General features: G+C 34.1%; 1 protein-coding gene across 1 annotated transcript; it reads left to right on the forward strand.

The window, feature by feature from the left end:
• The first annotated feature begins 10,010 nt into the window (after positions 1-10,010).
• Positions 10,011-10,952, forward strand: LOC119237973 (olfactory receptor 4F6-like). Its single transcript, XM_037501781.1, has one exon. It carries the CDS (start codon positions 10,011-10,013, stop codon positions 10,950-10,952), a length of 942 nt encoding a protein of 313 aa, XP_037357678.1.
• The last annotated feature ends 4,448 nt before the right edge of the window (positions 10,953-15,400 follow it).

The raw sequence follows: 15,400 nt of genomic DNA on the forward strand, positions 1-15,400 counted from the left end.
AGGATTTACCCTTAGACCAGATAATTTATTTTCCAGAACATTTTGTTCAGAAATTGCACTTATATCCCTGTGACCATATTCTTTTTTTTTTTTTAAAGATTTATTTATTTATGCATACAAGAACTGGGATATAGGCCAGAGTTGCAGGGGGTGAGATGATTCACCAGAGACAGAGTAGGGAACAGAACAGGTAGATTGACTGAAATATACTGCTGAGGGGAGCAGGGGGCAAGTCAGGAGAGGTCTGCTATGCCATATAGGTTAGTTCCATGGCTGGGGATCGAACTCATGCTGCAGTGACTGCAAATAGTTTCATAGTGCTGAGACTTATCCTCTTGCGCCACCAGAGAGGCCTTCCTGTGATCACATTCTTCACCCTTTATTGGATCTCTGTGTTACTTATTACTTAGTATATGCTTTCAAGTGTGCTTCATTACTCCTGATTGGGTACAACCTAGCTGATGCAAACATCCTTGCAAGGTTGACTGTGCCCCTATACCTCTGGATCACAGAAAGTATAAACCAGTGTTACCTCAATGAAATTCAAAAAAAAAAAAAAAAAAGAGGAAAGATTGGTAGTATATGGAGGTGAGCAATCTCCTCAGCACATTTTGTGGAAATGTAAAACTGCACAGCCATTACTTAAAACATTATGGAGGTTTTTCAAGAAATTGAATATTGTAATAAAACATGATTCACCAATATCATGGTGGGTATATATCCAAAGTAACTGACATTAGTATCACCAAGAAGTATCTGCATATTTATGTTCATTTCAGCATGTCACAATAGCTGAGATAGGGAATCATCCTAAATGTCCTTTAATGGGTAAAGTAAAAAATGATACAAGTGGGGATGTTATTCAACCTTAAAAAAATCAGGAAAATTTGCCATTTTTGACAGTGTCAATGAAATTGGAGGAGATTATGCAAAATGAAATAAAGACAACTATTATATGAAATCATGTCCATGTGGAATTCAAAAGATAAGAACTATTTCACAGAAAGAGAGAGTAGAATGGTGGTTGTCATGGACTACAGGGGAGGAAGAATGTGTCACATAAGTCAAAAGGTACAAATTTTCCGTTACAGGCTACCCTTGCCATCCAAAAGTGGAATGTTCCCATTCAGTATGATTGATAGATTATTGGGAGTCTGGAAGATTATTGGGAATCTGGGAGTATTCAAGTTTTTTTTTTTCATATAAATTAATGGTAACAGTGTTCAAAGAATGAAAAAAATAACTTGACAAATGGTAACAAATAGGAATATTCTGCTTTCTGATAGCTGGAGAAAACTGTAACAATATATTTGAAGAGCTCTTGTCTAATATACTGTGTTGTATCTATAGTTAATAATATGGCTCTTATTATAGTTAAGAATAACTGGTAAGAGGAGAGTACACACACACAAGTAAACCACCTGAAGTGAGGGACATGTTTACCTTGATTTTTCATAATCATTCCTCAATGTAAGCAATGTATGTATATGTCAACACTTTGTACATGTATACATTTGTATTTGTCAATTGCATAATTGAAGAATAGTTGACAAATATAAACCCATATTATATATATATATATATAGCATATATATGTTACTCAATTATTCTTCAATGAGCTTAACTAATTCATTTCTATTAATATGAACTCATAGATAGTTAATAATTGGGTAATAATCTAGTACCAATTTATTTATCTTGTTACATAAATCTTTCTAATTGTGGCCATTAGGATCCCTTACATTTGTGTCCTGTGCCCCTTTGTTGTAGCCCCATCTTTGTGTATGTGTATGGGTGTTTGAGTGTGTGTGTGCAAATTTATTTTCTGGTACTATATGGTGCTCCAGCTTTGGCATTCCTGATGTGGCTTTATATTGTCAATTTGCTTATTTTGTCAGTTTGATAGGTGAATATTAGTATCACATTTGTTGCTTAGATTTAAAATTCCTTAGTGACAATGGATGTTAAGCATCTTTCATATACTTTTTTTTGTTGTCTGCATTTCTTCTTTGGTGTGATACCTATTTAGATATTTTCTACTTTTAAAAATTTCATTGTTTTCTTAATATTGAGGTTTAAGAATTTTTTCCATATTTAGGAATGCAAGTCTTTTTCTCAGGTATATAATTTGCAAATATTTGTTCCCAATCAATGACTTATTATTAAGGGGTGATAGTAGTAGAAAGCAAAGGTGGGAGGGTATACAGTAGACTGTGGTGGAGGATTATGGGTGGCTTGGATGTGGGTATATTGTGGGAGCATACATCTGAAAAGATTTGATCCTGTACCTCTGATTCGTATGTAGTATTTTAAACCACTGTTACCTGGTGACCAAAAAGGAAAAAAAAAGATAAAAACACATGTGAACTTTGTAGTATTCATGAAGATTGTATTTCATGTTCAAAAGGCAAATAAAAGAAGATAAGATAAATAAAACCATGATACTATCCTGCTATATATCTATTAAGATATATATTATATTTTTTAAAAAATGAAACAAAAAAAAAAACAGAGTTGGCAAAGATGTTGATAAATTGAAATCCTGCATATTGTTGGTAGGTATATAAAATGGTGCAGCTATTTTCCAAAGTAATAAGGGAGTGCCTCAAAAAGTTTAAGCATAGAATTATCACATTACTTGTCAATTTCATTCGAAGATTTTTACTGAAAGGAATTGAAAATAGGTATTCAAACAAAAATTTATACGTGAATGTTCGTAGTAGCACTAGTCACAATAGCCAAAGATAAATACAATCCAAATGTGCATCACCTGATGAGTGGATAGACACGTGGCCTATTCATACAGAAGAATATTACTCCGCTATGAAAGACTGATGCACTTCAGTAGGTGTGGCTTCAAAAACATGCTGAGTGAAAGCAACAGATATTGAAAGTTACATGTTGTATGTTATCATTTATATAAAATATCCATAATATGCAAATTCATTGAGACAGAAAGCAGAAAAGTGATTCCAGGGACTAGGAGTGGTAGAGAGAAGAGTGAATGCTCAAGGGACACTGTTTCCTATTTGGGTGATGATATATCCTGTGACAGGGTAAGGTGATGATTGCACCATATTGTAATCATACAAAATATCACTAAATTGTATCCTTAAATGATGAAGTAATGTTGTATGCACTTTAGTTAAACAACATCAGGTAAAGTTGATACTAGAGAATAGTAAATGAGGAAATGATATTTTCATAAGATTTCAGTCACCCAGTGGTTCAACATGTGGCTTCATAGTCATATTTACCTTAGGTTTACCTTTCTCATTGCTTGATATTTGTTAAAATTATACTTTTGTGTGTACTAAAGTATAATGTAGATATTCACTTAAGGCTTAGTAATATTGAATTAATTGACCCAAATTTAAGTAACAAAAATGAAGTTTATTGAAATGGTGTGTTGAAGTAGAGTTCTTGAGATAAGAACGTGTAGTGATAGCTCTCCTGTGTGTGCCCGCTGCTTCTCTGAGCAACATTTCAGTCATTCAGTAATTTGATATGAATTAGTGGACAAAAAAAAGACAAATGGATCAAATCCTAGGAAACATAAATCCATGCTCCTTTTCTACCATTAAGTGCATACAAAGCACAACCTCATTTCTTTTTTTTTTTTAAATAATAAATTTTATTTTTATATTCCCCCATACAATTGCAAACGCCCCATTCTGACCCCAATCCTTCCCCTCTCCCCCCCCCCCCAAAAAGTGTCTCTGGTTCATAGTTTTTTGTTGATTTTGATTTTCACTTTATTATATTCATTTTCCTGGTCCCTTATTTAAATTTTCTAGATTCCTGCTATGAGTGAGACCATCCGGTATTTTTCTTTTTCTTTTTGGCTTATTTCGCTGAGCATGATCCCTTCCAGCGCCATCCATGTTGCTGCAAATTGCATGTGTTTATCTTTTTTGAATGCTGAGTAATATTCCATGGTACATATATACCACATCTTCTTGATCCAGTCATCTATTTTGGGCATTTGGGTTGTTTCCAAAGCTTAGCTATTGTAAACAGTGCTGCTATAAACATAGGGGTGCAGGTGCTCTTTGGAATTGATGTTTCTGTGTCCTTTGGGTAAATACCTAGGAGTGGAATTGCTGGATCATATGGAAGCTCTATGTTTAGTAGGTCCAGAAATCTCCACCTCATTTCTTTATTGGAGGGAAGAATGGTACACTTCCACCTACCTGTTTTGTTGAGAAGAATAGATGAGATCATATATGTAAAGACACTGGAAAAGTTATAAGCTAATTCCACCTGTGAACTCTTATTTGTGTTTTACAGTAATGATATAAAAGGAAGCAGTGCAGTGTAGGAATTAAAGCCTTGGACTTTAAGATCAGAAATTAATGGCACTTGAATATTGGCTGTGGGTGCAGTAGAGTGATTTTGACCAATATATTAAATTTCCATGTTAATTAATACCAGTATATCTGAAATGGGACAGATAGCTTAACCAATGAACTAAACTGCAGATACAGTGCGTCCATGGATATTCCACTAGGAAGTTAAGTGGCCCTTACTAATGAACTTGCTAATAGCTATTCCCTTTTTACTGATATTGGTGTAAGTATACAATATAGACTTTAAAAGATTAGGAGATATTGATCTTGAAGATGTTTTACTGTCATATTTTATTACACATAGCTTCCTTTGCTTTCCATTTATTTTTTTTAAGATTTATTTATTTATGCATACCAGAGATGCTGTGGGTGAGAGGATTCACAGAGACAGAGTGGGGAGCAGAACAGGCGGATATGCTGAAATACACTGCTGAGGAGAACTGTGAGTGAGGCAGGAGAAGTCTGCTGTGCCATGTGGGTCACCTCCCTGGCCGGGGATTGAACTCATGCTGCAGTGGCTGTGGATCGCTTCATAGTGCTGTGTCTTAAACCTTCGTGCCACCAGGGAGGCCCCTCCATTTATTTTTTAAAGCAAACTTTTAATACTCTTTTTTGTTTTAATTACATGAGAATTAAAACAGAGCTCCCAAGGTGAATGGACTGGGGACTCAGGTCACTGAGTCATCAAGTAGTCACCAAGAGCTATGAATAAAGCTGGAACAGCTGTGAGAAAAAACTAACCACGTAGATCACAAGGGAAATATTCCATAAAAAGTCTAGTAATGCTGAACATATTCATTTTTGCAGTTCATTTTTTTGGGGGGTCAGGTAAGTGGGGATGGTATAATTTTTAAAGAATAATCTGTTGAAAATATCAGATGTTTACTTTAAAGGTAATGCTTAGTGGCTGTGCCACTACTTTATAAAAATGTCTCCCTACCCTGTCACTACTCGATCTCATTCTATCTCAGTCTACTTTTAAATTCAGGGAGCATTTTTACCCCCACAGGTGCCAGTATCTCTCAATGAAATGAGATTTTTCTCTTCAAATTGCATTGCTCCACAAACTTAGATTGTGCCTGATATATACAGGAGACTTTCTTGATCCAGGTTATATTTTACGTTTACATTGTAAGTTTCATATATACGTTCTGTATGTCATATTTGTAGAATTGTGTTTTAGTTAAATTGCAAATTATATATTATATTTCATATGGACTCGTGAAATGCTCGTGAATGTGAATTTTCCCGGAACTGCTGTAGGTTCATATGGCTTCTAGAGTAGCTATTATGTTTTAATAATTGTATTGTCATCAGTTTTCTAACGGGGAAGCAAAGTATTTCTGAAGTATTCTTTATTGAGAGACCATTTCAGGAAAATCCATGCATTTATGTACGTATGCATAACTACAAGTATCTACCCCCTCACTTTCCCAACCATATAACAATTACCTGAACCAGTATTTAGAATAAGAAACTGTCCTTGTTCGCAAGAAGCTATTAGACCTAACAGGACAGACACAGAAACTCATCACTTATAATTATTATGAAAAGTATTATGAACAACCTGCATATAATGTTGTAGCCAAAGAAGAATGACTCAATGGAGACTGGAGGAGAGTAGGAGTGATGCATGAGTAACTGGTGCAGGTACAATTTTTTGAGCAGAAATAATCAGCCAAATGAAGAAAAGGTCAGGGACACTTTTGGTGTAAAACAAAAGTTTTCATCAACCTGAGAATTTCTGAAATAGTGTCCCAGCAGTTGATGAGTTTTCTGAGGTAGAGAGAAAGATGAGTGTCTGGGGCTTTGACTTGGACAAATTGCAGTAGCTTTAGGTATCAGGCAATTGTGAAAGCCAAAGAAGTTGCTGCAGAATTTTAAGCAGTGAGCAGCAAGAGAAGACTCTGGGCTCCTCCTGCCTTAATGTTGCAAATTCTTCCCCTTTATTTTTGTGATGCTTTTTGTAGCTTTTTTCCATCACTCCTTTTCCTTTACTTTCCTTGTCCCTGACTTTCTGTCTCTCCTTTTCCTGTTATCACTAACTTGTAGTATCAATCAACCAAGCAATAGATTTTTTATAAAGAAACTAACAGTTGGGCCTCCCCTGGTGGTGCAGCGGTTGAGCGCTGGGCTGTGAATCTGCCTTTGCAGCATTGGTTCTATCCCCGGCTGCCAGCAAGGGTCCCACATGACACAATAGACCTCTCCTACCACTCCCGTTGCTCCCCTCAGCAGTGTGTTTCATCAGTCTGCCTGTTCTGTTCCCTGCTCTGGCTCTGGTGAATTCTCTCACCCTCCCGTGCTTCTGACTGTACCCCGTGCTGGTATAAATAAATAAATAAATAAATCTTTAAAAAAAAAAAAAAAAAACTAATAGTTGACTACTTTCAAATATGATTATTTTTATCTTGGGAATGAACCTTTTCCAAAGCATATTTTCTGTGTTAGCCTCGTGTGATTTCAGGTAAGTAACCAGCTGTTCACATAGTTGTGAAACTTCAGTGCACTTTAAAATGTTCAGTTGAATCGTGTCATTACAACCCTCTAGTTCAAAGAAAAGTGCATCTTGATTGTCTTATTTTGTATTTTTTTTTATTTTTTTAAAATATATTTTCTTTTGTTTTTTTTTAAAGATTTATTTATTTATTTATTTATACAAGCACTGGGTACAGTCAGAAGCACGGGAGGGTGAGAGAATTCACCAGAGCCAGAGTGGGGAGCAGAGCAGGCAGAAGGACCGAAGTACACTGCTGAGGGGAGCAGCGGGCGGCAGGAGAGGTCTGCGCGCCATGTGGGACCCTCCTCCTGTGGCCTGGGAGCAGCCGGGGATCGAACTGGCGCCTCAGAGGGCGTGAGCAGCTTCGCAACCCAGCGCTCAACCGCTGCGCCACCGGGAAGGCCCTTATTTTGTATTTAAAAATGCATTTTTAAATCAAAAGTAATACATGATTGTTTTACACCTTTATAGAAATCAAAAATATAGAAGGATGTGAAAGCCAGAGGTGATCCATTGGTCATACTTGTGTGCATGATTGAAGCTTTAAGATAGAAACTTGACTACGGGAAAGTGTCTGCTGCTGTTCCACTTTGAAAATCATTCTCTGTTATTTACCTGGTGATTGTTCCATTCTCCTTTGTTAGCTCATGTTCTGTTTTTCTTATTGTTGGGTGCAAAATTCTCCTTCTGTATCTCTATGTCAGCATTTCCTAGCACCATCACAGCAGTGTTTCCTTTTAGTTGACATTACTGCTGTATGTCCATGGATTTCCTGATGCCCTTTCCTGCCTGCTTGGCTGCCCTCTCAGATCTTCTTGGCTGTTGTGGATCATTGCTAATAACATGCTGTTTTGCTTCTGAGACCATGCAAGTTTGTGTCCAGAGGAGACCATATGGAGTGACATGGGAAAGACTGATGATATAATAGAGATGTAATGTGGACCCTACTAATCTTGGGAATGGTAGTACAACTGTGGAATCCATGAAATTCGTTGAGATATGGAACAATCATCAGTAATTTGGTTTTGATATTTTGATATCAAGTAGTTTAAAATTATGATATATAAAAAAAAGTTAATATATTGAACTCTAAAACTGACAGTTAACCATCTTTGTACTTATTAGGAATAATTTCATATGATTCAAATTAATGCATATAGTACAGAGATAAATTATTGAATGATATGGATTAAAGGTTGACATCATTCTAATTTTTAATACAGATATATTTTCAAAATAATTTCCTATATATTTCTTCTTATTAACTTTTCTCTTTCTCAATTTGCATTTTTTTAATTGAAAAGCATTGGTTTATGACTGTGTCCACCATGGACATAAATACACTGATTCTTTTTTCTTGATATATGTGGTTGAATGCCTTTGCTGGTTGGATGAATATTTCTCTATCATGGACATTAATATTATTTGTAGTTTTTTAAAATAACATTGGTCTAATAAGTAACTCATACCTTAATTTTTGACTTATCACTGTTATTACTCTAAATGAATTGTCTTGACTATTAGTAAGTTCAGAGAAGTTTTAAACTTTTGTATTTATTCAATATTTGCAATATATATTCTTGGATAGTTGTATCAGTTTTCACAGTCAGTATCAGGAAGAAAGTATTCATTTCCTCACAGCCTCAGCAATGACACATTGGTTTTTAAATTTAAAATTTGATAGTATAATACAGCCCCCCGATACTATTTATATTTGATTTCTAGTGACAGTTTCATTTTCATATAATTATTGAGATTTCTTCCTTTGTCAGTAGTCTTCATATATTTTGCTCATTTTATAATTTATATGTCATACGTTTACCTTTTGAAGAAACTAATTTTATATTAAAAAAATCAGCACTTTATAGTTTGGTTTTACTTTTCTTGATAGTACTTATACCTCCAAATAGATATTCACATGCATTTTTATACACAATCTTTATAATATGTGTATAATTTGATATGATTTTGATTATAATATTTTAGACAATCATTTCCTCCCTGTGTGTGTGTGTGTGTGTAGAAGACCTGGGTTGTAGGCCAGAGGTGGGAGGGACTGGAGGGTGAGAGGATTCAGCAGCAACAGATTGGGGAACAGAACAGGTAGATTTTTATTGAAATACACTGCTAAGGGACATTGTGGCAAGACAGGAGAGGTCTGCTGCCACTGTGGGTTAGCTCCCTGGCCCAGGATGGAACTTAAGCCATCACCCTGAGATCACCGAGTCTTAACCATTAGGCCACCTCCCTGATAATTTTTTAACTAGGGTCATGATTACAGTGGATTTTCCATCTTAATGTTTGCTTTTTATATTTCAATATTCATTTGAATTACTGATTTATTAATAAGTGGCAGAGATCTGAATTTTCCAAGTTTTACCAGTTGCACCAGCACCATTGCTTGAATAAGTCACCCTGTCTACACTGATGTGAAATGTCTTCCGTAGTCTCCTGAGAGGTACCACTAAGTCAACTCTAGATCTTTCATTCCATTTTTTACATTGGAACTTTTGTTCCTGAAAGCAGAAATACGATCCACTCTCTGCTTGAATGCCCCATACACTCTATTGCTTTTAGGATGAAGGCAGTGTTCTTATTGTGAGCACACGAGTCCATCCTGTCTGGCCTATTATTCTTGGCTGATCTCAATTATTTATCTTCTTTCCCACTGGCTTCCTTTCTCAGGATTTTTGCACATGGCATGTCCAAGTCTGGGCTACTCCACTTTCTGTTCAGTAATATCTCTACTTAATTGGCAGTGTGTGAACAAGCACCTCTGTGTGAGTCACCTGTTCCAATAATACTCTCTCTTTACCTTTACATCAAAACTGTAACTTGTATCTTTATTTAAAACTATTTGAAGTCTAATACCTCATTAACCTATAAACTCCCTCAAGTCAAAATTACTCAGTTGCCTGAGAAATTGACATACTGCCTGTCACATAGGAGATGTACATTAGGAATATTGGTTATGCTCACTGTGAATATTAGTTGAATGGAGATATGAATGGGTAACATTTTCAAAACAACTTAGTGAAGATGTATGTCTCCTTTATTTGTGATTCAATATTAATTAATTATTCAATGTTCATTATATATTAATGTTTGATAAAAAATATTGTTCTTTTCTTTTTGTTGTTTTAGGCATCATAAGAAAACTAATGTATGAAGCAAATTACTCTGAAGTGTCTCAATTTGTATTACTTGGACTTTCTGCATCTAGGCCAGTACAGCATTTCCTCCTTTTCTTCTCTACAGTGTTTTATGTTACATTATTTCTCGGAAACTTCTTTGTGGTTCTTGCTGTGATATTTGATCCTCGTTTACATTCCCCCATGTACTTCTTTTTAGCTAATCTGTCATTTATTGACTTCTGTCTTTCTTCTGCAACTGTTCCCAAGATGATTTCTAACCTGTCCTCAGGACAGAAGACCATATCCTTCCCAGGGTGTATCATGCAGATATTTGTCCTTCATCTCATGGGTGCATCTGAAATGGGGCTGCTCATCACCATGGCCTTTGACCGATATGTGGCCATATGTAAGCCCCTCCACTACCTAACTATCATGAACCCAAGAATATGCATATTGCTTGTAGCTTTTGCTTGGGTTGTAGGCCTCATTCACTCTGTGGTCCAGCTAGCCTTTGTGGTTCATTTGACTTTCTGTGGTCCTAATGAGATAGATAACTTTTACTGTGACCTTCCTTGGTTTATCAAACTTTCTTGCATGGACACATACAAAATGGAATTTATGGTGACTGCCAACAGTGGGTTCATTTCCATAGGGACATTCTCCTTATTGATTATTTCCTATATATACATCCTGGTCACTGTATGGAAAAGCTCTCCTTCTGGTTTGTCTAAGGCCCTCTCTACTCTGTCAGCTCATGTCACTGTGGTGGTTTTATTCTTTGGGCCATGCTTGTTTATATACATATGGCCATTTCCCCCAGTGCCAGGGGATAAGTTTCTTTCTATTTTGGATTATTTGATTACACCCGTTCTGAATCCTGCCATTTACACATTGAGAAACAAAGATATGAAGACCTCAATGAGGAGATTGAGTAGTCAGTTACTGAATTTGAGGAGCTCTTCTAAATAGCTCATGTTAGCACAAATGGTATCTTCTAAAAGTACTATGTCAATGAGAAGTTTGAAACATTGTACTCTCCTGAGACATTTTATTGTCTTTAATTAATGAGGTGAAATAGTCTTGGTGAAATCATTCCATTTTATTTACTTATAACTTGACTATAGTATTAATTACTGTGTAGAATCTATTTTATATAGTCTTTATATATTCAAATTATGAAAACACACTGTGATCTATATCTTGTAATCCATAGAATAAACATTTTTGAAAATGAAATGCAAACCACCTTCTGTATATAGTCAGATTTTCTATTCTTTCTTGATAATTTCCTATATAATCATACAGAAACTATCTCCTGTGAAGAGAATGATTGCTTCTAGTATTTTTGGCTAGGCAATGAAGGATTATTTTTTATATTAATTGGGTTTGCTGTTGCTCCTTTTCCTCTGTTACTGATGCTAGTAAAAATACTGAGTTACATGAATATAATTTTTGAATGAAAAAGTAATTTGTAGATAAAATTTGTATTTTAATCAAATATGTAGAAATGTATACTGAAGAATGAAGCAATTATGCATTTGTCAGAGTTTGAAATATATTTATTTTTTGTTTTCCCACCTTTTTATTATGCTAGTGACAAGTGGACTGAAAACTTTTTAAAGTTTAAGAGATTATGTCTTATTTCTCTCATCATTTCCTCAAATATTATATATAAATGTGTACTGACAGTGACATATGAATTAAGAAAAAATATTCAGTCAGAGAGATGAAAACAAGACTGGGATGTAAGAAAAAGAGAGGAAGCTTGGATGTTGTATTGCTTGATAATGGCCAAATGCGGTACTGACCAACCAACTCTATTTCTCATTAAGTCTGAGTTTTAAGTCAAGCCTCAGAAGAGACCAACACATGCAAAACAAAGTTTGTAAAATGTTTTGTTGTTGATATTGCATTCCTATACTGAGATGGAATTTACTTCTTTACATATTTTATATGTTTTTCTTTTTGAGTCAGAATTATACAGAAGAAATTATCTCCTGTGGTGTCTTCTCCTTTCATGACTGCAGCTTTATTGTTTATTGTTAGGTGTTAAATCCTCCCTTTGACCCCAAACATCCTAAATTTTAAATAATGCCTACCAAAATTCTCCATCATCAAACTATAATAGGAGTTTTTTTTTTTTTAAAACTGAGAAAACCTTGAATATCAGTTTAACTACTGTTAAATTCTGTTCACGTCAAAATCTTTACAAAGCAACATTGATTCTATCCATTGAAGTGCTGAAACAATATGGTACTATTCCATTACAAAGAAAATTTCATTAAAACTGCAAGTAAATATATAAAAGAATCAAAATTTATAAAAGAATTTATAAAAATATATAAAAGAATCAAAATTCAAAATTTCTGAATGGAAATATCTAAAAATAAGAGACAACTAGAACTCAAAATTTAACTTGACAAAATCATTTCATAAATGAAGAATAAACTACTAGGTATTCAAAGAAGAATACAGTGACCAAAATTATATTGAAAAATACAGGGAATAAAGAAGAATGGAATTGAAAATGAAATTAACTAAATATAGAAGTAAGAAAGGTTCAAGATAGAAAGTTATAAAGCACTGGGCAGATGACCTCCAAAATTGGTATTATTTGACAATGATGAAATTAATGCAATTGTGATTTCAAACTTGTCTTAGTGTGCCTGAAACAAAATATCAAAATCAATATAGTGAAATGGCTTTTAGGACTCTGGATAATTTGGCTTATATGTTCATAACCTAGTAAAAGTATTGGATACTGTGAATATATTTTGAATTCAGAATATCCTATTTCTCAATTTGTTGTGAGCCTGGTATATAGAAAAGTCATTTACCTAAATAGGAGACAAAATCATGTTGAAATCTGAATTCTCAATAATAATCTTGAAAGACAGCAGTGAAACCACATTGTCTCTCAGAGCACTCAAGGAAATAAAATAAGTAGTTAGTATATAGTCTGTCTTTCAAATGTGTCAGAATTAGAAATAATTTTAAGTTTGGAAGGTTTTGTCAAATGTTGTGTGTATAATAATCTTTTCTGAGGAATCTTCTAGAAAGTGAACTCTATGCAATCAAGAACTATTTGGGGACTCTACGGCAAAACTGGTGCTTAGAATTTATAAATTCTATAATAGCTTTAAAATTCAAACAAAAATGAGGCTCCACATGAAAGAATATTATATAATATTAAATCTCTAAAAAATAAAACATTTTTAATGGGAAAGGGGTAGAAAATTTATCATTAAAAATGTGTTGATTTTCTCTTCAGCAGTAAGTAGTTTTCAGAATTTACAACTCAAATTGTAGAAAACCAGTGTTCTTTGAGTTGAAAGAATAATGTTCCTTAATGAAATCTGTACACTAATTAAAGTTTCAATATTTTATATTAAATTTATACCAAAGTAAATTTAGAAGAATAAAAAAGAGCAAATAAAAAAGACAATATAGTCAAAGACATGTTCAAAATTACATAAAGCCAAGCAAAACAATCGAAAAAATAAGATCTGTGAACATGTATTAACAAACTGTTTCAGTCTATGACATTCAAGCAGAAAATGTAGTGAAAAAAAATTTTCTCCATGTAAAGTAAAACAGTTCAAATCTATAATTACACTGTTATATGGCCTGGAAAAATGGGCATATATGCATGTATACATATACATATATGTGTGTGTGTGCATATGTATGTATATATATGGTTTTGTAACCCAATAATGAAGAATAGTTTTTCAAATATAGATCTAACTGTATAGACCAGTGATTAGTTATTTAATGTCTAGTGATTTCACTAAAGACTTCACTTCCTAAAGCAACTAAGGTTTACATGCCAGAACATAAACAGTATTTTCTATATATTATAGTTTCTTTCAAACACAGTCAGTGAAAGCTTACTAAACAAGTGAATTTTTTGAAACACTTATGCCTGATAGTGAGGATTCTTAAAAATAGCACAACTGAAAATCGTGTTAAATCTTTACATACTTCTATCATACTTAATCTTAGTTTTTCCTTTTATGTAACAACAAAATCAATAAATAGAGAAAATCTGTGGTGTGTGAATTTTGTATTCCTTGCTACTGAACTTATGCACATGTAATACTTCCTACTTTTTTCCCTACTTTTAAAACATTCCCATGACTCAGTAGAAACACTGTACCTGGTAACATTCAATCCAAGATCCCTTATCCTCCTATTTCCTAGTAACCATGAATTCACTTACTGTTTATATAGAATTGACTGATCTTGACATTTCAATGAAGTGGAATTACATTATGTGGCCCTTGTGTTTATCACTTATTTCACTTTATGTAATGTTTTCAAGGTTCATCCATATTATAACATATATCAGAATTTCATTCACTTTTTTGGCCAAGTGTTACTCTATTGCATGAATATGCCACACTGTTTATCCATTCATCAGTGCTGGGCTAATTAATAGATAACAGATTTATTATCTCTCCACGTTAGAAATTAGAAACCTGATACAAATATATTGGTTGAGCCATGGCCCTGTCCAGACTCTGCATACCTCTAATCTCTGTTTTCATAGTCTTCTATTATGTATTCTTGTTTTCTGTCTCTTCATAGGACACTTTCTGTTGGAATTAGAGCCATTTGGGTTATCCAGGATTCTCTTCTTGCAAGATGCTCACTGTATTTCAAAGAGCCCTTTTCCAAATAATATTACATTAGCAGTTTCAGAAATTGGGATATAGACATAGCTTCTTGAGGACCACCATTCATCCTACTACCAGATCCTCTACGACACATGAGTTACAAAATGTTCTCTCACCTGAAGATTTTATTTTCACTGTCTTGCCTGTATGTTTTGACATGCAAAAGGCTTTAGTTCTGATGAAGTATTTTTTGTCTAATTTTTCTTTTGTTGATTGTACTATATTGTTTTAAAGAAACCATAGACTAAGATACATATATCTCCTTGGAGGTGGGTGTGATGTGGGAGCAAATCTCTGAAAATATTTGATCCTATACCTCTGAAAAGGAGGGTCAGTAACACCACAGTAAAATACTACTTCACATCTATTGAGATATCCATAATATTAAAAACAAATATCCAAAAATAAAACAGAAATTGAGAAATAAGTGTTAGCAAGGATGGGAGAAATTGAAAACCTGTGTATTCTTAGTAGGTGTATGAAATGGTGCATCTATTTTACAAAATAATAAGGCATAGGATTATCATATGACCCATCAATTTCACTCATAGATATTTGCAGATATAGTTGAAAATATGTATTTAAAAAATTTATGCATGAATGTTCATAAAAGCACTAGTCACAATAGTCAAAGGTAAATACAATCCAAATGTGCATCTGCTGATGAATGGATAGACAAATGTGGTCTATTCATACCGAGGAATATTACTCAGCTATGAAGGAATGATGCACTGAAAC

The sequence above is a fragment of the Talpa occidentalis genome, unplaced genomic scaffold, assembly GCF_014898055.3.
Source record: "Talpa occidentalis isolate TD23 unplaced genomic scaffold, MPIMG_talOcc4v2.1 talOcc4.11, whole genome shotgun sequence".
Lineage (NCBI taxonomy): Eukaryota > Metazoa > Chordata > Mammalia > Eulipotyphla > Talpidae > Talpa > Talpa occidentalis.

Coding starts and splice junctions, on each gene's coding strand:
- LOC119237973 (XM_037501781.1), top strand. CDS start 10,011: ATGTATGAAGCAAATTACTCTGAAGTGTCTCAATTTGTATTACTTGGA.